We start from the raw sequence: 25,298 nt of genomic DNA, 5'->3' as shown, positions 1-25,298 counted from the left end.
ATCAGGTATTTTGTTAACCGCATACAGTTCATCTCATTGATTCAAATGATCAAATTTGATGTCTTGGCATATCTGAACAGTGGTCACAGGAAACAATCTTCATAGCCAACAACTTTTAGGCATCTATACATTTCTACTGTACATGTATTTGGCCAAGTGCCAACACAGCAACATTCGAAGGCTCCCCTCTTTTTCTTTTTCTTTTTTTTGGTCCTTTTTCCTGCTTTCATTTTCGCGTCTCCCAGTCAAGTGAAATAGGCTGCAAGAGCGTATAAAACAGGGTAATCGATGTTAAAATGACTGGCTTTGTAATAAACATGACGCACGATTATTTAACTGCTTCTGCTCATACTTGCAGTGACAATGCAGTGACAACGCACAGCCTGATCTTCTACTCGCTAGCAGCTGATGACATCTGCATTAACATTCTAGGGCCCTCTTCTTCAAAGAACAAGCAATGTTAACACCTGGAGGAAAGGATTTGTCAATCACCTTTTTCTACTTAAGTGTCTCCTTCTGACCGCCAATACTTGGGAGTTGCCAAAGTTTAGCCTTGAAAGATACTACGATATTCAGAACTCAGCAACCCCATCCAAAATGCAAGGATCTAGCGTCTTAAAACCAGAAGATTTCATCTCTAATGTTAGCTCTTGCAACATCGAGTATATTTGGAAATTTTCTGGGTGCTTTTGGTCCCTAGAATTAAATCTGTGTGCTGCATTATCAACATAAATCCAGCTGGATCCAGGCACCTTCCTCAACCCCCTCTCTCTCATCTCCTTCCTCACCCTGTCAACATTGTCCCAATTACCCTCCACAGCATGTAAATTTGAATGAAGAACATGGTAGCCTGCAATCCCATATTCTTCCTCAAGTTGAAAGAGCCTCTCTGAAACCAGCTTTCCCAACTCTAACTTCCCATGCACTTTACATGCCGCAAGCAACGATCCCCAGATTCCTACGAAATTACCATCCTCCCCCAAGCTGTTAACAAACTCATATGCTTCCTCCACTCTCCCAGCTCTGCCCATTAAGTCCACAACACAACAGTGATGCTCCGGTGTGGCCGCGATCCCAAATTTCTCCATCGAATAATATACAGCAAGACCATCATCGACCAACCCAGAGTAACTACATGCTGAGATCACTGCCACGAAGGTGACAGCATCTGGCTTTGTCCCCAACTTTTCCATCGTGTGAAAGAGGGACAAAGCTCTCGCACCAAGCCCATGCTGACCCAATGCGGACAACATTGTCGTGTAAGTGACTGTGTTCTTTACAGGCATTCCCTCAAACACTCTTTCCGCAGCGAAAATATCACCACACTTGGAATACATGTCCACGAGAGCTGTACCAACAAAAACATTATCATCCAGATAGTGGCGAATTGCAAACCCATGAATCTGTTTACCAGCTTGTATTCCACCAACTGGATCACAAGCAGACAGCAGTGGTGAGAGAGTCACTGCATTTGGTTCCCAGCCTTCTTCAAGCATTGCACGGAACACTGTGATAGCCTGTTCAGTCTGTCCGCTTTGTGTATATCCAGCAATCATAGCATTCCAAGTGACTTGGTCTCGGTTGGGAGGGGAATTCCCATCAAACAGCTGTCGTGCAGTCTCAACACAGCCCGATTTTGCATACATGTCAACGAGATAACTTTCCATTCCTTCAAACTGTATTCCATGCCTGAGGAGATACCCGTGTGTCTCTTTTCCAATTCGGATACTGCTCAGATTTGATGCGGCAGAAAGCAAGGCTGTAGAAGTGACAGAATCAACAATGAGTCCCTTTTTTTGCATCTCGTAGACAAGCAATATGCCCTCCAAGTCAAAACCATTCTGCACGAAACAAGTGATCATGGTGTTCCAAGATACAATATCTCTCTTCGGCATTTGACAAAACAAATCAAAGGCAGATTGAACACGACCGCACCTCGAGTACATGACGATGAGCGCATTGCGGACAATCAACGGAACCGCCGACAGATTGTCCTTTATCAAATAAGCATGGACCTGCTGGCCCAGCTTGACATCCTGTAACTGAGAGATTGCCATTAGGGAAGACAAGAAAGTCACGCCATCCGCATTGACCGCCTCGGATCCCAGTATCTGGAGGAAGAGATCAATGGCTTCAACATATTGCCCATTCTGAACATGCCCGTTTATCATTGTGTTCCACACCTCGGTGTTTTTATCGTCAGCTCGATCGAAGACCTGCCGAGCAGATTTTATGTCCCCGAGCTCAGAGAACATACATATCGCAGAACTCACGACAAACAGGTCATCTGCATATTCTTTTCCGTGCTTAATGAGCAATCCATAGAGTGCATCGTGGCAAATCACACCATCTGCTGCGGCCACTGCCGGAAATACGTTGACGAAACTGACTGTAGAAGGCCTAATACCCGCCTCGATCATGCACTTGAACAGCGCCAGGGCGTCGTTCGGGCGGCAGGATCTGACGTACCACGCAACGACAGTGTTCCAAGACACCGCGTTTCTGCGGGGCATTCTGTCGAACAGCGCGCGGACGACGTCGGGGCGAGCGGGCTCGGGGTCGGAGGCGCAGGCGTACATGTTGAGGAGGGAGTTGTTGAGGACGGGGTTCTTGGGCGGGGCAGAAGAGCGGCGGATGAGGTGGCAGTGGATGGACCTGCCGAGGCGGAGGCGGCGGGAGTGGGCGCAGGCCTTGAGAGCGGAGGAGTAGGTGTAGTGGTCGGAGTCGGAGGCGGAGGCGGAGGCGGAGCGGGGGAAGGAGTTGTTCATGTTCATGAGGGCGTAGAGGCGGAGGGCGTCGTCGGGGAGGGAGTTGCAGACGTAGCCGATGAGGAGGGTGTTCCAGAGCAGGGTCGGAGGGGGGTCGGCGGCGCCGGGGAGGATCGAGTCGAAGAGGCGGCGGGCGCGGTCGAGGCGCCCCTCCTTGCAGAGCCGGCTCAGCCGGGCGCGGAGGAGCGCGGTGGGCCGCTTCGGCGACTTGGCATGGTCGGATTCTTCTCGTATCGTCGCCGCTGGGGTTGTCAGGGAGGAAGGGAGGAGAGGAGGGAGACGCGAGGAGGAGGAGGAGGTGGCGGCGTTGCTGGGGCATAGGACGAGAAGAGGTGGAACAAGGGAGGACGACGACGACGACATGGCTCCGCACCAAATTCTCTCTTCCCTGTCTCAACATCATGGCGCCTTCTTTATGCTTTTTATCTTCTTACTTATACATATGCTTTTTATCTTCTTTCTTTCCTTAATTCCTCACCCGCTTTTTTTAACCTTGGTTTTTTTTTTAAATTTTATTTTTGTTTTTATTTTGTGCGTGCGTGCGCGCGTGCGTGCGTGTTGTGGGCAGCAGCAGCTAACCCACACAATCCTCACTACAGATTCTCTCTCTATCCGTGGGACTGGATCTTTTTGCACTTCATATCATACTTGGACCGCACAAATCAAAATGCAGCAAGGAAATAAACACAAACAATTATTATTATGACTATTTATTAATTATTTATTGAATATATCTAGTTTTGATCGGACGGTTTTAAATGCACTCAAACAAAATCAAACGGCTGGGAAAAGTAACCAAACTCTTTCCCCTAACCTATTTCTATCGCAGCAAAGAAAGACTTGGATGATAACGAGATCGTGAGCGTCCACGTGGAAAGTTATTTTCTTCATTTTTTTTTCCCCTGCACCGATGATGATATGTTTTTTTTAAAAAAGGGAGCCCTATCGCGTGTTTTAAAATTCGAATCCGTCCGTCTAACGGAGGAGAGAGGGAGAGGGGAAAGAGAGAGAGAGAGAGAGAAAATGGCATCGAAGGACATCAAGGGTTTCTACCGGCAGACGAAGAAGAAGGGCGGCGGCGGTCAGGCTAAGGCCAAAGACAAAGCCGCCCCCTCCAACTCCAAGAAGAAGGAATGGGGCGGCAAGCACACGGGCGGAGCGTCCGTCGGAGCTCCCGATCCGGCTCAGACCCCGGCCCTCATCGCGCACGGATCCTTGGATCTCGTAGGTGGGTTAGAGCCCTCTCCTCCCCCAACCCCTCTCCTCTCCTCTCCTCTCCTCTCCTCTATAATTTGAAAACCTACCCTGATGATATATTATATAATTATATATAAATAAAATATTAGATTACTCGCTCGTTCGTTGGTTCGTTCAGATGACTACGGAGAAGAAGAGGAGAGGCTGAGGCAGTTCGACATGGACATGAGGTACGGGCCCTGCATCGGGCTCGGCCGGCTGCAGAGGTGGGAGCGCGCCGCCGCCATGGGCCTCAACCCCCCTCCCGACGTCGCCCGCATCCTCCAACGGCCCTCTGCCGCCCTCGAGTGCCTCTGGGACGGCCGAGTCTAGTATAACACAGCACCTATACCATGTCTCCCAGTGCCCCAGAACACGAAACATATTATCGAGGAGGACGTGGACACGGACATTATCTTAATTAGTTAGGGTTCGGTTCAGCCTTCTTCTTTTTCACACCTGTGCTCCATCAGCTGTATCTCAAGACTTTCTCTTTCTTTTCATCATCATGGGCTATTACTGTTCTGGAAATCTTTGGATTGATCTTTATTTGGCGTTCCTTGCTGCTCGAACCTGTATGCACCATTTGCATTTCTTTGACTAGCGTATTACAAACAAACATCGTTCTCTATCATCCTGTGTGTGTGATTGAGAACCAAATAAACTCTTCTGAGCGCCGTCATGTAAGTGATCATGTACATGCTGCAGACAACAAAAGAGAGCTACAAAATGCAAAATTATACATATACAGACCGCACTGTCCGTCTGTTGCCCCTAATGCAATGCAAAACATAACAGAGTTACTTGCAGAGTAGTGCATGAGATACTCATTGCTACTTAAGCAATAGATCATGGTAAGTTACAACAACCGTACTCCAATGTACTCAGAAAGCAGTTGCAAGCTTCAACACAATTATCAAAGCGCATAGAGCTCCTATGTTATCAAAAGTATAGAGAATTTAATGCTTTCGACTTTTTGACCCTTGGATCAAAAATGATATGGTTGAAATAATTACAATTCCCCCCTAAGGTTGACTAGTACCCCTAAAGTAGAGTGGTCCACACATGATAATAGTATTAATTTAAAGATTAGAAATGATCAAATAAGCTAATCTAAAGGCAAAAAAATCAAAAGCATCAGATACTCCATGTTTCCGACAGCATAGTAGCTCTACTCATTATCAAAAATACTCTCAAAACTGAAAATATTGACAAAAGCTAAGCTGCAGGGACACAATGCTCTTTGGTGCGAGTAATTAATATCAGTGAATATAAAATACGTAGTTCATGAAACATTTATCACTTGGCTTCGGTCCGGTATATCCATTAACAACAAAAGTATCCTCCAAAAACTAAGGCCAGAAATTATGCGGTAAGAGGAATCGGTCTCACAGCACCCTGAATCCTCCGAAATGCCATCCTCACCCTTTCCTTCAACCCCTCGTTCTCGCATTCCACCTCACCATTCTTGCCATTCAGCTGTGCCACATCCCCGTCCACGGTAATAACCAACTTCCCTTCCTCCGCAACTTTGACATCCCCAAAGAGAGAGACCATCAGAGCATATATTACCTTGTGTGCCATCTTTTCCGTCTCTTCCTGAGTCCTGGTAGCTTCCTCTACTGGGGTCACCTTAGGGCCTTCTCGGTTAATATTCAAGATCATAGCCACAACAGAATCAGAAACCATATCACTTATTGGATCGGAGGACCACTGCATCGTCACGTAATTCTCCGACTCTTGCTTTATAGTGACCCTTTCGTGCACAACCAAAGTAGGGGCATCAGCCTCTTGAGATGGGGATTCAACACTCTCGTAAATTTGCTTTAGCCTATACTTTATGACTTCGAACGAGCCCGAATAAGGGACAGAGATCCTTTGGGTAATATTAGCTGTCGATAGCTGTGAGAATACATGGAGGTCCTCTGGCGCCATAATCTGATACGTGAAGCCCTTCTTGACAAGTAAGCCGCTTACAGTCTCCCCAACATCCGGTACCTTCTCGGCCAGCCGTCCAATAGTTTTAGCCATCTTCTCAGAACTAAAGTACATCTCCACAGATTGGCAGTTCTTGGGGGATATGATCTTTGTATTTGTACCAGTGAACTGAGTTATAAGGTTCTGCTTGAGCCGTGCCATCTCATTAGCTTCTCCATGTACAAGAATAATGTTGGGCGGCATTAGCTCATTCAAGAAGGCGCTTGTCTGAGCGAAATCTGCATGGGCGGAGAAGGAGATGTAGTAGACCTGCATGTTGAGAGGGGCAGTGAGCCCATTCATGAGGGTGACTTCCTTCGGTTCATTAATGATGGTCTTCGCGAGCGTCCCTTCCATGACATACCCCGGAAGGACACAGGCATTTTTCTTATCTGAGCACCATTTATCAAATAGCTGCCGGGAAAGCCCGCTCTGTAGGCTACCTGGGCTGGCCATCACCACTGATGGGCCCACATCATTGAAATTCTCTATGCTCTTCAATGGAGATATGTGCTTGAAATCGAAAGGGTTGGACTTTGCAAACTGGTTCCTTATCCTCTCATTCATGGAATTTATGTAGGTCTGGTAGACAGCCATACACCTCTTGGCAAGAGGGGAGGCATAATATATTGGAATGTTATGGAGATCGGGGTGATTGGACCAGTATTCATCAAGAATGAGAAGAAGCTCTTGGGCTCTCCCGAGGGCGAAAGCAGGGATGAGGACACGGCCGCCCTGGGAGACGGTGGAGTGAATGATTTCGGTGAAGCGTTTCTCACGGGCCAGACGTGGCTGGTGGAGCTGAACGCCGTACGTGGACTCGATGATACAGATGTCAGGGGAGAACTGGGGGATCTCAGCAGCGAGAAGGTGACGATCCTCCTCACGGGAGTAGTCGCCCGTGTATAGGACCCGCACTCCAGCGATGTCGACCATGAACATTGCGGCGCCAAGGACATGGCCTGCAGTGTAGCACCAGAAACGGATCCCGTTCACCTCTAGCGTCTGGTGGAAATCGATCACCTGCAGAGAGAGACATCAGTATATTCACCTTGTTTAGTTCACCTTTCACAAAGCTTGTTAAGCACCAGCAAGAGGACGAAGACATGAGAAGTCAAAAAGAAGTCCCTCTTCTTTTTTTTTTTTCCCTGACACACCTTACCACATATTTCTCACCAGAGAGTACATCCTCACCACCAAAGCAAATCAAGATTGTAAGGCATCTTCTCATGAATTTATCATGCTACGCGCATTTTTTATATACTAAGACACTGCAACAGGATACTTACACTCATGAAGGAAAACTTTATATTTTCACATGTGCGATTTCTGTCAATAATAGTAAGTTGTCTAAACCTTCCAAATAACTTATACATATTTCAGGGCAGGCCTTGCAGACAGCAGACCACTTGGATGTCCAACACAAACTGCGGAAAAACTAATGCTCACATAAGAGTAGAAATGACTAATTTAATCTATTCCGAGAAAGGAAATGAGAATTAAAACACAAGAGACTGGGCATCTAACATTTTGTCGACTCAAAACTCTTCTATTTTATCACTGACCCTATAAACCCCCTACGAACTCCCTCCAGTCATATCAGACCAGTACCACAGAAGATCACCTATCTGCAGCTGTTATATCAAATCAAAAGAAAACTCACAGACCAATATTTTTATCAAAGTGGGAGCAGTACACAGTACTGAGAAGACGTCGTGTAATGCTGAAACCACTTGGCAGTCATATTACAAAAGTTCCCCCCTGATTGGATGAATGGAGGAAAGAATACAGGTACTTAGTTATTTCGAAAAGCAAGGAGTGGTAAAAAGAAAACATATGGTTGACGAGCTTTGTCTTATGTACTAACAATTTTTAATGGCTCATTGTAGAAGCCGCATGATAAACTGGTGCACTGAAAACTTTCCTCACTCATATAAATTTGTACATTCTGATAAAAGCCAAGGATACTCATGTGATAATTATGTTTTTAGCACGCAAGGTAGATTAAAAATTATCATGAAGCCATTTTCATTTCACAGTCGAAAAACCAGAGATGCGGAGTATCTTATGCACAAATTTTCTGCTATGCCTACATCTATCCAATAAATTTACAACCAACCCGAAAGAATTTGTCCTAAATGTCACTCAAATAACATGTTGATGGCATATTCACGCCCTTCAAACTTAACAATCAAATCACCCTCCAGAATCTATGCATTGCATAGGATCAGCATAAACTACCTCAAAACCAGCTAATGGCAACTAACGTACCTCTATCTTATCCATTGAGCGGAGAATGTCTTGCTCATCATATAGCATATCCTCAACAGAAACTTTGCTCACTTTGACATAATCCGACAGAAGCAGCTTGTAAATGGCCTTTGTTGCATGAGTCATAAAAACTCTCCCTTTGAAAGTGGTCTGAGAATCAGATTGTCTATTAGGATTACAAGGTTCAAGAAGTATGATAGTTAGATCAACGTGAGAGAAAACGAAGCATACCTTCTCTAAGAAGTATGGCAATGACGCAGCATGATCAAGGTGAAAGCTGCAAATCAATTACATGGCTATCATATTAGAGTCTGTTTACATTTGATTTCACGAGGATATCCCGAAAATAAGAGGCGATAAAAGCATAAGAGGAAATTTAAAGAATAAGAAAAATAATAATGTGTACATATAGTTTGGGTACTTATGGGATGAAATGAAAGACAGAGCAAAGAGAAAGCAAGGCATACTGAGTAACGAGAAGCACATCTATGGTTGAAGGATCAATCTCATCGAAGTAAGGCAGGGCGGCCATGCCGGAGTACGCCGGATGTATCCCACAATCGAACTGTAAACCAGAATCAGAATCCGAAAGAAATACTCAGTTAGTTCGTAAACCTCCCTCAAACGAGAATGCAACCCAACCCAACCCAACCCAACCCACCAAGACGATCTTCCCCTTGTAGGACATGTAGACGCAGGAGCGGCCCACTTCACTGCCGGCCCCCAGCGGGGTGATAATGAGCTGATCCCCCTCCCTCGTCGCCGCCGTCGACTCCCGCCTCTTCAAGCTCGAGCCCTGCCCGGTCATGCCCGACGCCGCCATCTCGGAGAGAAGCAGAAGGAGAAGGAGCGATCGAAGAGAAATGAAATGGTGGAGGACTACTTTAGGTCACTAGTTTGGGTTTTGGGTGCGGTTGGGAAATTGCAAGTAAAACCCTAGCAAGGCGGTGGAGACTGGAGACCGGAGGCAGTCATACTCATAGAAGAACCAGCACAGGGGCAAACGGACCCGTTCGAAGAGGAGGATGTCGGATCGACGCAGTTTGAGCTCGGGTCTCATCTTCTCACCGCCTCCCTTCTTCTCGTCTTCTTTTACTTCCCGTCTATGCCAACAGCCAACAGGCAACAGCAGAGAAAGGAAAAGTCCCACATCGAAAGCGGTGAACAGCTATCATCGGGCGGTGGGAATTAAGCGCGGACCGAGGCCCATTCAGCAAAGCATACCTTTCTCGGCCTTTTGGCTAAGATCAAGTGTAGTATCTGTTCTTATCAGTTTAATATCTGATACGTGGGCCATGCGCCCACCTCGATATTAAATTAATTTTTATGTGGGGGAGGGCCCACCCACGGTAGCTCGCTGCCGGGGCCCTCGCGCGTCGCCCATGCGTTGCACTGCTGCATGGGCCTGGCGCACCCCTACCAAATCTGAATCTTAACAATCTTTTATTTTGTTGTTTGGGCTTAGCTTACTGACTTGTTAGACCGGTCGCGATCCATTTGAGGTAGCTACGTACGTAGGCATAGTGTTGCCTAAGGTTTTGTCAGGGAAAAACACTTCTAAATTCTTCCTCATGTACTAGATATACTTCTACGGGAGGGTGGTGGTGGTAAATATTGTGAATATGATATTTTCTATATAAAGATTAGCTTTATCTGAATATCATCGCTTTATTTCACCAAAGTGTCTCTTTAGATATCAAATGGTGTCTCCTTAACACCCCAGAAATAAAGAATTTAATCTCATGCAGATCTGCCGGACAAATAAAAGAACTTTGATTGAAAGTACCCGTGAAGTCAAATTCTTATACATTTTGTTATTCTTGAAGAGATTATTCTTTAGCACTTGCTCAATTTTGAGCATAAATTACTCGAACAGATACAATATAATGAATGAGAATAAGAGGCAAGGGTACTGTAATTGCTATGCGGCCGAGTAGTCCTCAAATATGCGGTTATGGCAAGTGGAGTCACACGGGTAAGGGCAGTCGATCTTCTGAAAGGCACTGCGACCGTAAAACCAGTCTCCTACAGCCTTTCCAATTGTCTGCACGGGAAAAAGGAAAGAGTTAAAAGTATTCTGAGAGGTCTGAAGTCTTTTTTGCATGCTTGAAGACCAGAAGAAAAGCAGGATCTAGGCTGGTGTTTTATGGTTTGGAGTTGCTTTATGGTTCGATAGTTTGAAGTTGAAAGCCTTACAGTATTTTGAAGCATGGGAGAATTGGATGCGAGCCACGTCTCCTGCATCTCTGATTGGCAATGGGCATAGCAGGAGTTTATAAACATCCCTCTAGACGAAGAGCTTCCAAGTTCAGCCAACACATCCAGAAATTCCGTTCTGAAACCTGTTACACCAAATTAAAAATAGTACAGAGATTTGCTGAACCAATCAGAATTCCCTTGGTCTCCATGCCAGCTAAGAAGTTAAAACAGCATGAACATTTGCTAAGCCATCACACAGAATTTAAAACACTATTCTAATGCTTAACAGCTCCGCCTCACTACAAGTTCCTACAGCATAACAATTAGAGCAACTGGCTGTATCGGAGAGCACTAACCTTGCATGATTTGAAGTTGAGATGAAGAGCACTGTTTTATATCAAGCTTACAGTCATGCCAAGTACCATGGGGATCAGCAACACCCGGTGCCAAAATATTCTTTATCTAAAATGGAGAAGCACCTATAGTAGTTACGTACGCACTTCTCACTATATGAATACATGACAAAAAAAATAAAGTATCTGAAGAAATTTTACATTTACCATCTACAGAAAAATGAGTCTCTCCTACTACAAACGGCAAGATAAAAAGCTCAATCACCATTTCAAAGAAGTAAATAAATTATCCGAAAAATTGAGTTAACAAAGATATTTTGTTAAGTTCATTCTCTCTACATTCTTGTTATAAATACATTAGCATCAATGATTAGAAGCTAACCTGCCATGAATCATATGCCGCATTTAATATGAAGAGTGGCGTTTGTATCTGCTGCACCAAGTACTGGGGAAAAAGACACTGCAATTGCAGAAAAATGTGCTGACAAGACAGCATGGTTTCTCTAAAGTAAGAAGTTCATGTTTGATGTACAAATGTACTTACCAAGCCCAGAGCCATTCTTGAAGTGCAAAAAGATGGCAAATTCTTTGCCGAGCCCTAAGGTCATGAAACGAATAAGCAATGGACAAACATCAGAAATAAATAGAGTTGAATCAAAGTACATTGGCTACAAATTGCAAATCCCCTGTAAACTTTTCATCGGAATTCAAAATCAATCTATGGCATACATGTGTTGTCACCACATCATCAAAGAATGCAGCAATGTGAGCTGTTCCAGTAATATCCTTCCTGTCGTTAAGAAGAGATAAGAAAATAGAGTCATAAGCAACTTGAGATGGTAAGCTTGTAGATAGATATGATCAACAAGCCTACTCTGTGGATTTGAGGAATCTTATACATAGAAAAAGAACTTCTGACTAAGAAGGAAAAAGATTAAAAAGGATCTTACACATTAATAAAATAACCAGCATCAGAGAGGCATTTTACATTGGCACCCGTTGGTAAAAGTGCACGAAAGTTATCACAGTGAAGTAAGGATGTCAACCCACCAGCTGAACACCCAGAAAGAAGAGCCTGCGAGAATTTAAAGTTTCTAAAGACTACTCTTGTAATTTTCTTCTCTTTTTTAAAAGGGAAAGTTAGGATTCATAGGAAGCACACATTCTCGGCCTTGTCCATTCCTCGGGCAAGCAGATCCTCCATAATAGCAAGCCACACCCTTGCTCCTCTGTAGTGAAGATTGGTTACCTACTTATATGCCCATACAAAAGCAAAAGTTAATCTATGAATATTTCTGATGTTGTACCTAATAATGACTAAACTATTGCGAAGTCGCAACAGGAAAAAATAAATAAATAAAAAGAGATGAGAAATCAAGGTACGTGAGACTCACAGGATCTACTCTTTCTACGTCACCAGTAAATGATGAACCATCACAATAACGAACCTTGACCTTATTCCAATTATAGAAATCTGGGAATGGCAGTCCAGCCAACACAAGAAAGAATACAGAACAATGTGCATATCAGTTTAGAACTCATACTACTACATAATCTCAAGTTTCTTCACTTTTTATTAGGTGTTAAAAGCTTCAAGTCACGTGTGGGAGAAAATCGAATTAATAAAGTTTTTCTTTGACCTGCTCATGTAATCAAGCACACGGCATTCTATGATATGTTAAATGCTGTGGCTAAGAGGGAGTTATACATGTCCTTAAAGGCTATAGCAACTAGCTAAGGCAAGCCCATTAGTCACAATATCTGGAATCACGAAAGGAACATATTGCTACCAAAAGGAATTCAGAAACAGAAAGAAATTTGCCGGTTCCTCTTGTAACGAACAGATAGCTATCGTAGGACAAACCTGGATTAAGTGGAGGAGTGTTGCTTAGGATTCCAGAAAATGCCAGCTGCTTCACCATTTGCTTAGAGGATCCTAAACGTGTAACCTTGCGCGCCAGGCAAGTTGTAACATTGTTGCACCATCCTCCTCCCTGAGATTTGAAGGGAAACAAATTCCAACTAAATGTGATAAAGTAATTATTACAAAGAAAGAGATTGCAAAATATCAATTAGAAACAAACAAGTTCACTCTTTGATTGACCCAAATAGTACAATATGATATACTGACCTCAATCTGAACCAACCAATTGTTCACCCCTGACCCAAAACCTGGGGACAGATGATATGCAGGTGGGCTTCCATCCAAACAAACTGCATTTTTATTCAAAAAGAAGGTGGATTATGGGCAAAACAGAAGAGACAGCTTAGAAAATAAACCAGAAAAGAAACAAATCAAGTAGCCCAGTTCACACCAAAGTATTTGATGTGGTTAACATTTTTAAAAGACAAAAGGAAATACAAGTAATGATACCAACTCAATTGGAATGAGCATTTGGATATTGGCACGATTATTTACCTGCCCCTTTTGCTACAGCGTCTTCGACATATGTGATATCCACAAAATAACCTTCCACTTTCAAAAATATCAGTACCCAGATAAGAGCACGGCGCCATGCATATGACTTAGCACCTTCCATCCTGAGAAGTTATCAAGAGTATAAACTTTGATTATAATTTTCTGCTGAAAAATCTAATGCATTATAAGCTGATTGGTTTTGGATCATAAGTTCCAGGAATATATATATATATATATATATATATATAGTTGAGTTAGAAGACTATCAGTAGCAAGTGGGCTCCATTGCTACCGATTTATTTTCGATTATGGAGCTTCCAATTCGACGATCGGCACAGTTAAACATGATCTACACTACTTGAGTATGGTTAGAATCTATTTTTGTAGTACCAATCGCTGATTTACAACCATGCTTTAAAATTGAAGCAGAATTAAGAATAACCAGAAGTATCACCAGAGTCTTGTCTTCAGACACACTGTTTAACACACCAAGTATACAAATACAAGGAATCAAACAGACTCCCTCAAGACTCTTTGCATAGAACTCAACCATCTCTTCTACTAAACTCAAGAAGTTAACATATTTTATTAAATAATCCCAGAAAGATTGAGCAAGATGATAACAATTTGGCCACAGAAGATCAAAACAATTTTCCTGTTTAAGCAACAGGAGCGAAAGTATAATCAATCATCAGAAGTTAAGCCACGGTAATGGCATGTAATTTGAACTTCCAAACTTTTGAAGGGGATATTACTATTACAAAGGCAACCGAATTCAACAGTTCAATTTAGCGGCTGTAGTGTGTAAAGAAATAGTGCTCGAAAATAAAAAAAAGAAGTGTATGATTAGTGTCTAGATGGACGGCATAGAGGGCTCGATGGCTATTATTATATTCTCTGGATTTGGCTGTAAAGGGTGTAGAACGGTGTGTGATGTAGAAGAAAAGGTGGTGTGTAATAATTAATAATCAATAATTGTAGAGGAGAGGAGCGAGTGAGGATGATGTGAGGAGGAGGGAGGCCACTGTATCTTTTCACACTCTTCACTGCCGGTGTGTGGTTGTGTGTGTGTGGCGAAGCGGGGTGGGATTTGGCGCAAGCAGAGTGGTTTCGAACAAACCCGACGCTGATTTTCGGACAGATCCCACACCCTTCAATTTTGACCCTTCGCCGTGGAGGAAAAACCCAGCGAGCACTCCCGGAGAGCGAGCCGTAGCCTTGTGAATCCCTGTGCCTGCGCGTAGTGTGTTAATTATATTTATCGTTTAGAGTGTTGTTGTTGCATTATGTAATTTCTTTTTTATTTTAGATATGTGGGGCGAACGCCCTAGCCCTCTGAGAGAAACGATTGTGATGTGATGTGTGGGGTGTAAGTGTGAGGGTGTGTGTGTGGAGAATAGGAAAAAGGACGTCGGTTTGTTTAATCCCCTTTTCTTTTCTCCTCTCGTGGGGGGGGTGTGGAGTCTTGGTGCTGAACAGCGGGGCGAGAGCGGAGGGGTAATGACGAGCCGCACGCTTTACGATAGTACGGTTTTTTAAGAAAAAAAGTTTTGTTATGAGGGTGGGCGAGTTGGGGTGTGATCGATGGAATGGAATAAAGATTGCCCGTATAGATAGGGATTGGGAAGTAGACCGCGATGATTTGCGTGCCGGCGACGCCACATTTCGTCCCCGCTGCTCCTCTTCTGATCACGCGCGCACACCGACGACAAAAGCCGTAAAATATAAAACATAAGAAAGGAAAAGAAAATTTAAAAGGCGGTGACAAATAAAAGAAAAGTGTAGTCGCAAAAGAATGGCCGTTCATTTCAGGCAAAGTAAAAAAAAAACCGTATGTGATACAGTATTCTAAGCAATACAATTTCTAGACTAAAAATTAAAACTAAATTTTGCATTTCACTCATCCAAATTTTAATTTCATCATTACTAATTTTACCGCAGTTTTTCTTATTATTAATGAAGATTTTAAAATACATATACTTCTAGAAACTACGTATACCTCTCAAGGTCGAAATCTTCTGTTGGTTAGTCCTTAGGAAGAGACCTCCTACAGCCAAGAACCTAGTGAGGAGAGGGTGGATTGGAGATAAGACTTGCGTGTTGTGTAGAATTTACGATGAGTCAGTGGACCATCTATTCACGCAATGCGTTTTTGTTAAGTTTTTAATGGTAATGGATTTAGAGAATGTACAGGCTGGGGAGTTGGGGGACGATGTGCAGGTTGTTTGAGATAGGTGGCAGGGGAGGGACGGAGTACAAAATAGGAGCAATGGACTATTCTGATTGATGGCATGCTGGTGGAGCATTTGGAAGGCTAGAAACGAGAGTATTTTTCGTGACACTCAATGGGACCCAGCATTAGCGGTGCAAAGTCTCAAGCAACTAATCGTCTCTTGGAAAGATATTCAGTAGTTTTTTTTTTTTTTTTTCACCTTGAGGCCCTGGCTGCCTCACCCTTATAGCCTAATTCATTATTCCAATGAATGAAACAGGTAGCGCGCTACCTATTCTCTCAAAAAAAATAAAATAAAAATTTTAAAATAATTATTTCAACACTCTGACGATGAGTAGAACGTAAAGCTTATACTCGGGTTTTTTTTTTCAATTTAGCCCCGCGGCAAATTTTTATTTTAAAAATAGTCCTGTCAAAATTTAATTTGCAAAAATAGCCGTGGTCCTGCAACCCAAGTGCCACGTCAGCGCCACGCGGGCAGGGCTGGAGCCAGTGTGTTAAATTGAACATGGTGAACCATTCACCGTGTTAAAAAACGATGAATAGGAATATAAATATGAAACACGGTGAATCATTCACCCAGTTTGAACATGGTGAATGATTTATCGTGTTCAACTTAACACACTGACTCCAGTCCTGCCTGTGTGGTACTAATGTGGCGCCTGCATAGCAGGATCAGGACCATTTTAGCAAATTAAATTTTGAAAGAACTATTTTTAAAATAAAATCTTTTCAAGAGGTCATTTGCTACAAAAAAAAACCCCTTATACTCTATTTTTGGGTGTGGAGGCAGTATTTCTCATTCACAATTTGGCGCTGTGCAGCTCTGATTCAATCTCTACCGTTTTCGGTTTGTGACTCTTGCCACTGGAATCCGTCGGACGGCTGCGATTGACGTCCGTGTTCTAGTTGGTGTGTGTGCGTGCGTATTTTGGTGTCTAATGGCTTTTTCTAACTTTCGATGGCGATCACTATCAGTGAAATGGCTCAATAATTGCAGGTGATGGCGTAACAACCTCAACTCGATGCCAAACTTGGAGACTGACGTTGCGAGAGCAGACGGCGGAAGGTCTATCCACAGTTTCATATTTATAGCGGCGAGTATGCTGAATGGCTGGATGAGCTGGGCCCCGCAGCCCAGTGTCCTCTTCACGTTCCCACCTTAATTAACCCAGGCCCCATGGACATTTACGCCATATTACTGCAGTGCCAGATTTTTAAAAATAGAAAGAAAAAAAAAAGGGAAAATTTTAAAAATCCCTCGTGTGGTTTCACACTTTTTTATTTTTAGTACCCTATAGTTTAAAGTGTATCAAATTAGTACCATGTGGTTTCTCACTTCATCACTTTAGTACCCTGTGGTTTAAAGTGTATTAAGTTAGTATCATGTGATTTTGCATTTTATCACTTTAGTACCCTGTGGTTTCATACTTTATCACTTTAGTACCCTATGGTTTAAAAAGTCACAGGATACTGACTTGATACAAAATTAAAACCACAGGGTACTAAAGTGATAAAGTACAAAACCATAGGGTACTAACTTGATACATTTTAAACCACAGGGTACTAAAGTGATAAAGTGAGAAATCACAGAGTACTAATTTGATACATTTTAAACCACAGGGTACTAAAGTGAAAAGAAATCACAAGAGGGTTTTCGAAGTTTTCCCAAAGAAAAAAGCACCGGATATTTGGCAAATTGGAAGACGACCTCCGCGCGAGCCGAACCGAAATTCTGTTCCCAATATATATATATATATATTTATATATTATTTTGCTCAACCACTGTGCTTGAATCGTAATTCTACGTGCAGCACCGTGCTCGAGGCTGAAGACCGGAAGCAGCCTACAGATATGGTTGTCTATAGATATGGTTGGTTGTTCAGAATTTCGGCTGGCCCGAAATGCTCAGAAATTTACCAGGCTGGCTCGAACATAAGGAAACCCAAAGTTTGGTTCATCGCCCGGACTCGTGGATGGCGACGAACCACGTTCGGGCTCGATCGAAGGAGGATGATTCGATCCAGAAGATACAACAGGTTGAGCTCGAGCAGAGTTGAGCCCAAACATACCTTTTATTGTTCCGCCCAAATTCTACAGAGCATCTTTTACCATGTCTCAGTTATCTTCAATCAAATACCAAACAGAGCGGAACAGCGCGGGGGAGGCCGGCGAGAACGTGGGCTTACACTTTATTACTTTGTTTATTCCAACTTGCCACGAGCCAATCCGCCGACACCGACCGAACCAGTGTTGCTCCTACGGGACAATTTCAACCAACTTTTCTCACGGAATATCGCTATCAAAAGTTTGTTGGTCCACACAAACCTTGAATTTTATCGCTAGTTTTCAACTAACGTCCAAAAAATCGGAATCCATCAACTTCATTAATAGCACACCAAAGGGCAAATCAAAGGATTATAATTAAGAGCAGAAATTGATATTAATTTTACTATTTTAACTATCTGTTCCAATAACCGTTAGCAAATTGATGAGCACCGTGCTTGTACTCCTGCGGATGTTTGTTTTGGGTTTGGATCTGTAGGCCACCCTTGCGCTGATGGCTGGAGCTACAAATTATGACTAATCCTGGACGGAATCATCCTCACGGTTGTGACATGATGGGTTGCAAGGATAAGGGCAATCGATCTTCTGAACGATATCCCGATCAAAATACCAATCTCCGACGGCTTTCGCAATTGGCTACAAAACAGAGTTCGAAAAATGTTGTTCATAAAATCCAAATTACAACCAGCTTACGGCAACTGTTACATTATCCATGCTTAAGCAGACATGTAAATGCAGCCTCGTTTTGAAGTTAAATTATTTTAAAAATGAATGAAGAGTGCAATTCAAATTCCAATTCAAATTCTAAAGCGAATGGAAGAGGATCTTACTATCTTTTCAATAACAGGAGAACCAGCAGCCAGCCATGTATCCTGCGAACCAGACTGGCAATGGGCGTAGCAGGAGTCTATGAACATGCCAGTCGACGACGACTTCCCTTGTCTTGGAATTGCACTTAGAAACTCCGACCTGAAATCTGTGCATAGAAAACCAACAACCAAGTGTGTTCAATGCACTACTCATAATGCTTGGCACCAATATACACTGCACATCACAATTTGAACATCACAGAGAACTGTCAAACACTAACCTTGCATGGTCACAAGTTGGCTCGAAGAACACCGCTTTATATTCAGTTTGCATTCGTCCCAAGTGTTAAAGGGATCAGCAGCACTGGGTGCCAATATGTTCTTGATCTGATATGTTGAGAGCAAAATAAATAAAAGTTCACCTAATATAAAGAAAGGACTTGCAGGCACAGAACACTTGAATTATGAAAAGTATTCGTTAGTTCAAGTCACTAACAACTTAAGAAAAGGTTCAAATATTAGGGGCATCAGTGTTAAAAAAATGGATTAATTGTCATTATAGGAGTTCCACGGAAGAATCATGACTGAACCAAAAAGAAAGACTATGCATACAAGGAAAAAGATCACCTGCCATGCATCATATGCTGCATTCAGTATAAAAAGAGGTGTGCGCATCTCTGGCACTACATATTGCGGGAAGAAGCACTGCATTTGATTACATGCGATTAGTACTCCGTAGAATCCAATAAGGAGGTTTCTTAAAATCAAATCTCTTTCAACTCAGATGATCGAAGACTAACCAAATTTGGTGAAATCCTGGAAGTGCAGGAAGATGGCAAATTCTTTGCTGACCCCTAGACGAAAAAAGACAAAATTAAGGCAAGCACATATTCTAAATTCCGTTAATATTGGGACATCTATATATGTCCTTTTAGAATTTAATTTTCCTGTATATGGGCAGAAGTTCTTATCATAGCCTGTTAGTAATCTGGGTTAGCAGCTCTCTCTTCACTTCTTCAGTGAACTAAATATGCATTATGAGCCAGGAAAGGTAAAGATAGGCATTTTGTACTTACTATATATTGTAGTAAAAGGAACTGGAACATGTAAAAAAATTAACAGTAGTTTTATGGAATTACATGTGTGGTTACGACATCTTGATAAAAAGTTCTGATAGAATCATTTCCAGAAACATCCTTCCTGTCATAAGCAGTAAAAAATGTCGAATTAAGGCAGGCATGGTAAAAAAAACTAAATATCAGTAATTATACAATGCCCTCAAAAGGAAACTGAGAAGACTCAAAAAATCAAGCAAATTAGTTGCGAGCTTACGCATTGATAAAATAACCGGCATCGGAAAGGCATTTAACTTTTGTGCTTGCTGGTAGGAGATCACGAAATTTATCACAATGCAGTATAGATGCCAAGCCTCCAGCCGCCACTGTGCAGCGACCGGCAGAGAGATAGAGGCCTATCTAAACACAATTAGTCATTAGTTTAAGAGCGCTGACCATGAATTAAAATATTCTCCCCCCGCCCCCCCCCCACCAACAAAAAAATATTATATCTTGTTCAAATCGCTGCTATTATCCTCCTCAGTAAGGAGGGGCCTTAAGGTGGCTAAATTATGATAACCCATGTGCACGCTTTCTCGGGAAGACATCTGCTTCTTATTGGCTTTAGAAACTTAATGTCTGTCAAGGTGAGAGTGTCTTGCCGAACCTTAGGGTCTTCCTTTTAGGTACTTCCCTAAAAAAAGAAGATGAAAAAAAAAAAAAAAAAAAATCTCTTTTTTACTTGCTGGCTATATAGCTCATATGACCAACAAGGTCTGTCACGCAGCCCGCCCCCGAAACCATACCGCACGTTTTGGCACGGTTCTCGTGCATAATGAAGGGTATGGTGAACCATCGGACGAGCGATTTAACCACTAGATTATGCATGTTTGCTGATTGTTTGGAAGTTTGTCCCCCACAGTTCCGAAAAGCAGCTAGTTTATCAGAAAATAGAGGGTGCTCCTTATAGAGGACATGAAGCTAAATGAAGCTTTCCAGGCTATAAATAGAAGAGTGAAATTTGAAGCTTATCTTGCATCTCTTGCAGGAGAAGCAACTAAGGAGACCACCAAATAGATATGAGATGCTCTTCAAAAAGCTATTAGTCAAACAACATTTATACAGAGGTTCAAACAAGACTGATAGGCCCTTCAGAGATTGTAAAGTTGATTCAATACGTAGTATTTGGTATCACAAAACATACATTTTTCAGCCTTGTTCATCCCCTTTGCTAAGAGATCTTCGATAACAGCAAGCCAAACCCTGGCACCTCTATAGTGAAGATTTGTTGCCTAATTAAACCACAACAGAAAAACTATGGTTAAGTTTAAACATGCTTTTCTGCCTGTGCATAAAGAATAAGAGAAAAGGTAATAAAATTGCAAGTAGGCTCATATATTGTTGTATGAAACAAAACACTCATTTGACTTACAAGATCAACTGTCTCAATATCCCCCGTAAAGGACGAACCATCGCAGTACCTGATCTTAACCCTATTCCAGTTATAGAAATCTGCATGCAGTCCAAGCAAGATAAATACAAGAGCATCAGCGGATTATAGATATCAGAGCAACTGCAAGTAGATGCATGTCTTATTGTGCAGTGGATTATAGATATCAGAGCAACTGCAAGTAGATGCATGTCTTATTGTGGGTAATTACTCCGCACAAATGTTCTACATCTCTTATTTGCACCATCTTGTTAAGAGAGAAATCATTGAGCTTTACACTTTAAACCTCAGCATTCTTAGTTTAGTTCTTCCCTAATTGTCCATTTGATTGTTAACTCCCCACGATATTAGTATCCGCATTAGTGATCATTGTTTTGTGAAGTGAAAGCTAAATGTGATACCAGGATTAGAGCTTTTCTCGTTGCCTAAAATCCCAGAGAACGACAGCGGCTTCATATATTTGGAAGAGCCTCTGTGGGTATCTCTTCGGGCTAGGCATTCTTGGGTACCCCGGCACCAGCCTCCTCCCTGTCAAAGACATATAGAAGTTAGACAAACCAAACTGCAGTTAGATTAAAGAACCCGAAGAAATAATAGGAACATCTCGTTAATGTGCGCCTAGATCAACTACCTCCCCCAAAAAAGAAAAAAAAGAAAAAAAAGAAGTGTGTTGTAGTTCTAAACTAATGTTCTGAAAAAGAAAAAAAGAGAACATAACAGACCTCCATGTGAACCAACCAATTATTCACCCCGGAACCAGAACCCGGCGAGAAATGATAAGCCGGGGGACTCCCATCCAAACAAACTGCGTTACATGTCACAAGGCAAAACACCCATAAGTGTATCATTTAAATAGAGAGTATTTTTTCTGGTTGCGAACTCGTCGACAAACTGAAATTGGAAACATGAAGTAAATAGAGCTAAAAAGGAGTAATTTGGAATGGAGCATTGGGTTGGTGGTGATGAAACCTGCGCCTTTGGCCACTGCACCAGTCAAGATGGTCATATCCACATTGGCTCCATCAACTTGTACTAATGATATAAGGAGATAGAATGCATAGATAAGAGGATAGGCCCACGACCGCAATTTAGCAGCAAACATTCTGCAGAGATCAATTCAAGCATATTGAAACACTGTATAGATTATATTTTCCGATTTATGGCTTATTACTTTTATCAAATAAATATATCTCGACAACACCTTTTCAGACATTAAACAACAAAGCTTTTCTAAACAATCAAGTAAGTATTCATTATATTCCCTCAAAAAAACCTCAAAAAAAGAAAAGAAAAAAAAACGTCTTCCTCATCTCGCATGAGGAAGAATGGAAGCCTCCTTCTAGTTGAAATAAAAAGCAAACACACTACCGTCCCTAGCGCAAGTGGCAAAAGAGTTTGATGGTTGGTGCTCGAGACCCAAGTTCGAATCCTAGTTGATTCACATTTTTAGCTAAGTTTATTTCTAAATAGAATAAACGAAACGGGTAGCATGCTACCTTTCTCTCAAAAAAAAAAAAAAAAAAATGAAAAAGCAAACACACTCTGGATGAAAGAATTACAAGCATATCCTTGCCCACTCTCGTACTTTCTGATAATGTAAGCTTTTCTTTTTCTGTTTTGAGAAAGACGTCAACATTATTTTCTCTTTTCCTTTCTCTGGATTAAATGTTGTCCGCGGTTTTTGAAGCAAACGACCATCAAACACGCGCGCGCGCGCACACACAAAGAAAAGAAAATAATAATAAAAAAAAAGAAACTTGAAGCCTGAGTACAGAAGAAGTGCACAGATTTTTTTTTTCTTTTTTTTTTTTTTGGTTGAATTGGAAGAGAAATGCACAGATGGAGCAAGAGAGGTGACAAAACAGAGTAAGAAAAACCTGAATCTATAATTAGTTCAGCAATCAATTAAGGTGTACAAACGCAGCAGTAGTGATGCCTCGGAAGACGCATCGAGCAAATTCAAGGAGTTATATTCTCTTCCGACACGAAGAAAAGCAAAGATACTAGATTCTCACCTGAAAATACTTGGAGTCGAGTCTCAAGGAAACCGATGCTCTACGCTTTACAGCTTATAATCTCCTCAGGAAAAAAGACGATCTTAACTCATATACCTCCCCCGTGCAAACAGATATAAAACCTTACAGCACTAAATGCTACAATTCTGCAAGTACAGCCCCTAAAAAATTTTAGTTATTTCTATATATGACCCGCCTAATCATATTTTTTACCATATTTTGAGACACATAACTTCGCAAATTGAGCTATTCTTGCGTAGTAATCCGGGTGCCTTTCTGAAAGTTCGGTTTCTGTTAGATCTTCTCTTTTTTTCTTTTTTTTTTCCTTTTTCTTTTTTAGGGGCCTTTTTGGGCTTTGTGTTCGAGTTTCGTGCCCCTGCCGCAGTCCTGATTCTCCTTACGAAACAGAGATCTATTTTCTTGTCTTGCCGTTTTGAAAATAAAAATAGCCTCCTTTTAAAAAAAATATTTCTAATCTAACCTTATTTTTATAAATTATTAAAATAAATAAATAAATACTTTTAATATATATTAACATATTAACATACCATTAATAGTAGTAATAATAAAAAAATTATAATTTAGTAAATTATAACTTAAAAATGAGGCTATAATTAAAAATATTACATAATCTAGCCCTCATTTTATAAATTAGGAAACAAAAAGATAAATTAATACCTGTTAAGTATATATTAATTAATATATTAACATACCATAATATAAGTAATAATAAAAAATTATAATTTAGTAAATCTATAAATTAAAATTAGAGCTATAGAATTAAAAATATTCCTAATTAGCCGCAGCAGTTATAGATTAGGAAAAGAGATAAATTAATATATATTATATGTTAACAATGCCTTTAATCAGTAGCGTAATTAAATAAAAAATTATAACATCAGTAAATTTATAAAATTAAAAATGAGGCTATACATAATTAATAATATATTAAAGATATTAAATTTATTATTTTTTATCTATAGGAAAAATAAGACTAGATTAGAAATATTATTAAAAGGAGATTAATAGAAATTTTTTATTTTTTTCAAAGGACTTAGACAAGAAAATAATCCGAAACAGAGGACGCGGGCTATGGCTTGTTTGTTTGATGAATATGTTCCCGTGCGTGCGATCCAGAAAAACTAGACTTAATAGACATATTATTCGCCCATATTTTATTTCTTATATACAAGGCACCTACCATATGAACATATACGTTTCATGTTTGTTACTTTGTATGGCTGAAAGAAGCTGTGAGATCTACTCGCCCAATAAAGCTGCTGCCTTTAGTCACGGGCGTCTTGTCCTGCACTCCGTCTCTCTCTCTCCCCTTCGGATTTCACGCGGAGAAGTTAGAGGTAGATAATGCGGAGGCCCACGACGAGTCATTTCATTCTTCATTCTTCGGCCCAGAAAGCCTTCCGATCTCCCTCGCGAGGACACACGAGCACATAATAATTATATTTATAGTAATTGAGCTTCTATACTTTTAAAAATATCAAGTTATTAATACTTATAGGTATCGTTTGGTTCGGGGATAAGAAAAAAGTGGTTATTCCAGGAATAGATATAAATTGAGGTATAAGCGAGGATTAGATCAATTTTGCGTTTGGATGAAAATTGGGTTATTCCTGAAATAAAAAAAATAGCGTTTGGTTAGGTAAGATGGAATAAGAAAGATAATGAATTTTGTAAATAAAAAATAATGATATTATCCACTTATTATATTTGAATTTGAATTTTTAAAATTTTAAATTTATATTTCTAAATTTAAAATTTTAACTTTAAAATTTAAAATCTCAAATTTTAAATTCAAAATTTTAAATTTTAAATTTCAAACTTTAAATTTAAGATTATATTTAAATTTAAAAAAATATAAAATATCAAATTTTAAATTTCAAAAATTTAAAATATCAAAATTTAAATTTAAAATTTAAAATTTAAAATTTAAAATTTGAATTTCAAACTTTAATTTTGAGATTATAAATTATAAATTTTAAAAATTTAAATTTTTAATTTTTAAAATTTTAAAATAAGAATAGTGGTGGGAACAATTAATAAAAATAATTTATTATAATAAATTTATAAATTTTTTAAAAATTCTACTTAAATTTAAATTTAATAAAAAGAATTTATTATAATATTTAAATATTTAATAAATAATATGTATTAATATAGTACAATTAATAATTTTATAATAAAAATAATGTATTATAATATATAACATATTATATTTATATAATTTAGTTTAATTCAATTTATAAGTTTAATTAAGTTTGAAATTAAGTATTGGAATAGCACTATTCCACCAAAATGGTGGAATAGCAAATTCCTTGCTATTCCGGAATAACCGAGAATAGCAAGGTTTGACCGGAATAAAATATCCCGGCCAAATTTCACCCCGTTTGGCGGAATAGCGGGGATAACTTTCGTTATCCCCGCTTAT

General features: G+C 40.7%; 5 protein-coding genes across 5 annotated transcripts; 1 reads left to right on the top strand and 4 right to left on the bottom strand.

The window, feature by feature from the left end:
* Positions 1–8: 8 nt before the first annotated feature.
* LOC109704634 (pentatricopeptide repeat-containing protein At3g22150, chloroplastic-like) lies at positions 9–3,555 on the bottom strand. Its single transcript, XM_020225396.1, has one exon. The coding sequence runs from the start codon at positions 3,129–3,131 to the stop codon at positions 573–575; it is 2,559 nt and encodes an 852-aa protein (XP_020080985.1). The 5' UTR covers positions 3,132–3,555; the 3' UTR covers positions 9–572.
* A 135-nt stretch (positions 3,556–3,690) lies between these two features.
* Positions 3,691–4,599, top strand: LOC109704637 (DNA polymerase delta subunit 4-like). Its single transcript, XM_020225400.1, has 2 exons — positions 3,691–3,996; positions 4,144–4,599. Exons 1-2 carry the CDS (start codon positions 3,792–3,794, stop codon positions 4,335–4,337), a joined length of 399 nt encoding a protein of 132 aa, XP_020080989.1. The 5' UTR covers positions 3,691–3,791; the 3' UTR covers positions 4,338–4,599.
* A 482-nt stretch (positions 4,600–5,081) lies between these two features.
* LOC109704635 (cleavage and polyadenylation specificity factor subunit 3-I-like) lies at positions 5,082–9,879 on the bottom strand. The gene is made up of 5 exons (XM_020225398.1): positions 8,914–9,879; positions 8,720–8,817; positions 8,484–8,529; positions 8,253–8,402; positions 5,082–7,004 (listed from the first exon to the last, which is right to left on the bottom strand). The coding sequence occupies exons 1-5, from the start codon at positions 9,073–9,075 to the stop codon at positions 5,370–5,372; spliced, it is 2,091 nt and encodes a 696-aa protein (XP_020080987.1). The 5' UTR covers positions 9,076–9,879; the 3' UTR covers positions 5,082–5,369.
* A 124-nt stretch (positions 9,880–10,003) lies between these two features.
* LOC109704636 (pectin acetylesterase 8-like) lies at positions 10,004–14,011 on the bottom strand. Its single transcript, XM_020225399.1, has 12 exons — positions 13,224–14,011; positions 12,936–13,018; positions 12,669–12,798; positions 12,199–12,278; positions 11,967–12,053; positions 11,755–11,879; positions 11,534–11,594; positions 11,349–11,402; positions 11,187–11,264; positions 10,808–10,913; positions 10,449–10,594; positions 10,004–10,296 (listed from the first exon to the last, which is right to left on the bottom strand). Exons 1-12 carry the CDS (start codon positions 13,342–13,344, stop codon positions 10,174–10,176), a joined length of 1,194 nt encoding a protein of 397 aa, XP_020080988.1. The 5' UTR covers positions 13,345–14,011; the 3' UTR covers positions 10,004–10,173.
* Positions 14,012–17,843: 3,832 nt separating this feature from the next.
* LOC109704633 (pectin acetylesterase 8-like) lies at positions 17,844–22,488 on the bottom strand. Its single transcript, XM_020225395.1, has 13 exons — positions 22,397–22,488; positions 21,807–21,940; positions 21,560–21,642; positions 21,239–21,365; positions 20,820–20,899; positions 20,592–20,679; positions 19,665–19,803; positions 19,472–19,532; positions 19,133–19,186; positions 18,960–19,037; positions 18,614–18,719; positions 18,354–18,499; positions 17,844–18,159 (listed from the first exon to the last, which is right to left on the bottom strand). The coding sequence occupies exons 1-13, from the start codon at positions 22,471–22,473 to the stop codon at positions 18,040–18,042; spliced, it is 1,293 nt and encodes a 430-aa protein (XP_020080984.1). The 5' UTR covers positions 22,474–22,488; the 3' UTR covers positions 17,844–18,039.
* Between the last annotated feature and the right edge of the window lie 2,810 nt (positions 22,489–25,298).

This window comes from Ananas comosus, unplaced genomic scaffold (assembly GCF_001540865.1).
Source record: "Ananas comosus cultivar F153 unplaced genomic scaffold, ASM154086v1, whole genome shotgun sequence".
NCBI lineage: Eukaryota > Viridiplantae > Streptophyta > Magnoliopsida > Poales > Bromeliaceae > Ananas > Ananas comosus.
The sequence above is the reverse complement of the archived record's forward strand: the minus strand, read 5'-3'. Positions and strand labels throughout refer to the sequence as shown.

Excerpts from the sequence above, each read along its gene's own strand:
- LOC109704634 (XM_020225396.1), bottom strand. The coding sequence starts at position 3,131 with ATGTCGTCGTCGTCGTCCTCCCTTGTTCCACCTCTTCTCGTCCTATGC.
- LOC109704637 (XM_020225400.1), top strand. The coding sequence starts at position 3,792 with ATGGCATCGAAGGACATCAAGGGTTTCTACCGGCAGACGAAGAAGAAG. Across the intron at positions 3,997-4,143 it reads CGGATCCTTGGATCTCGTAG|ATGACTACGGAGAAGAAGAG; the intron begins GTGGGTTAGAGC and ends TGGTTCGTTCAG.
- LOC109704636 (XM_020225399.1), bottom strand. The coding sequence starts at position 13,344 with ATGGAAGGTGCTAAGTCATATGCATGGCGCCGTGCTCTTATCTGGGTA. Across the intron at positions 12,799-12,935 it reads ATTGGTTGGTTCAGATTGAG|GGAGGAGGATGGTGCAACAA; the intron begins GTCAGTATATCA and ends TTCAAATCTCAG. Across the intron at positions 10,595-10,807 it reads TCAACTTCAAATCATGCAAG|GTTTCAGAACGGAATTTCTG; the intron begins GTTAGTGCTCTC and ends TTGGTGTAACAG.
- LOC109704633 (XM_020225395.1), bottom strand. The coding sequence starts at position 22,473 with ATGTTGACGTCTTTCTCAAAACAGAAAAAGAAAAGCTTACATTATCAG. Across the intron at positions 18,720-18,959 it reads CAGCATATGATGCATGGCAG|ATCAAGAACATATTGGCACC; the intron begins GTGATCTTTTTC and ends TCAACATATCAG. Across the intron at positions 18,500-18,613 it reads CCAACTTGTGACCATGCAAG|ATTTCAGGTCGGAGTTTCTA; the intron begins GTTAGTGTTTGA and ends TTCTATGCACAG.
- LOC109704635 (XM_020225398.1), bottom strand. The coding sequence starts at position 9,075 with ATGGCGGCGTCGGGCATGACCGGGCAGGGCTCGAGCTTGAAGAGGCGG. Across the intron at positions 8,530-8,719 it reads GATGTGCTTCTCGTTACTCA|CTTTCACCTTGATCATGCTG; the intron begins GTATGCCTTGCT and ends ATTGATTTGCAG. Across the intron at positions 7,005-8,252 it reads GCTCAATGGATAAGATAGAG|GTGATCGATTTCCACCAGAC; the intron begins GTACGTTAGTTG and ends CTCTCTCTGCAG.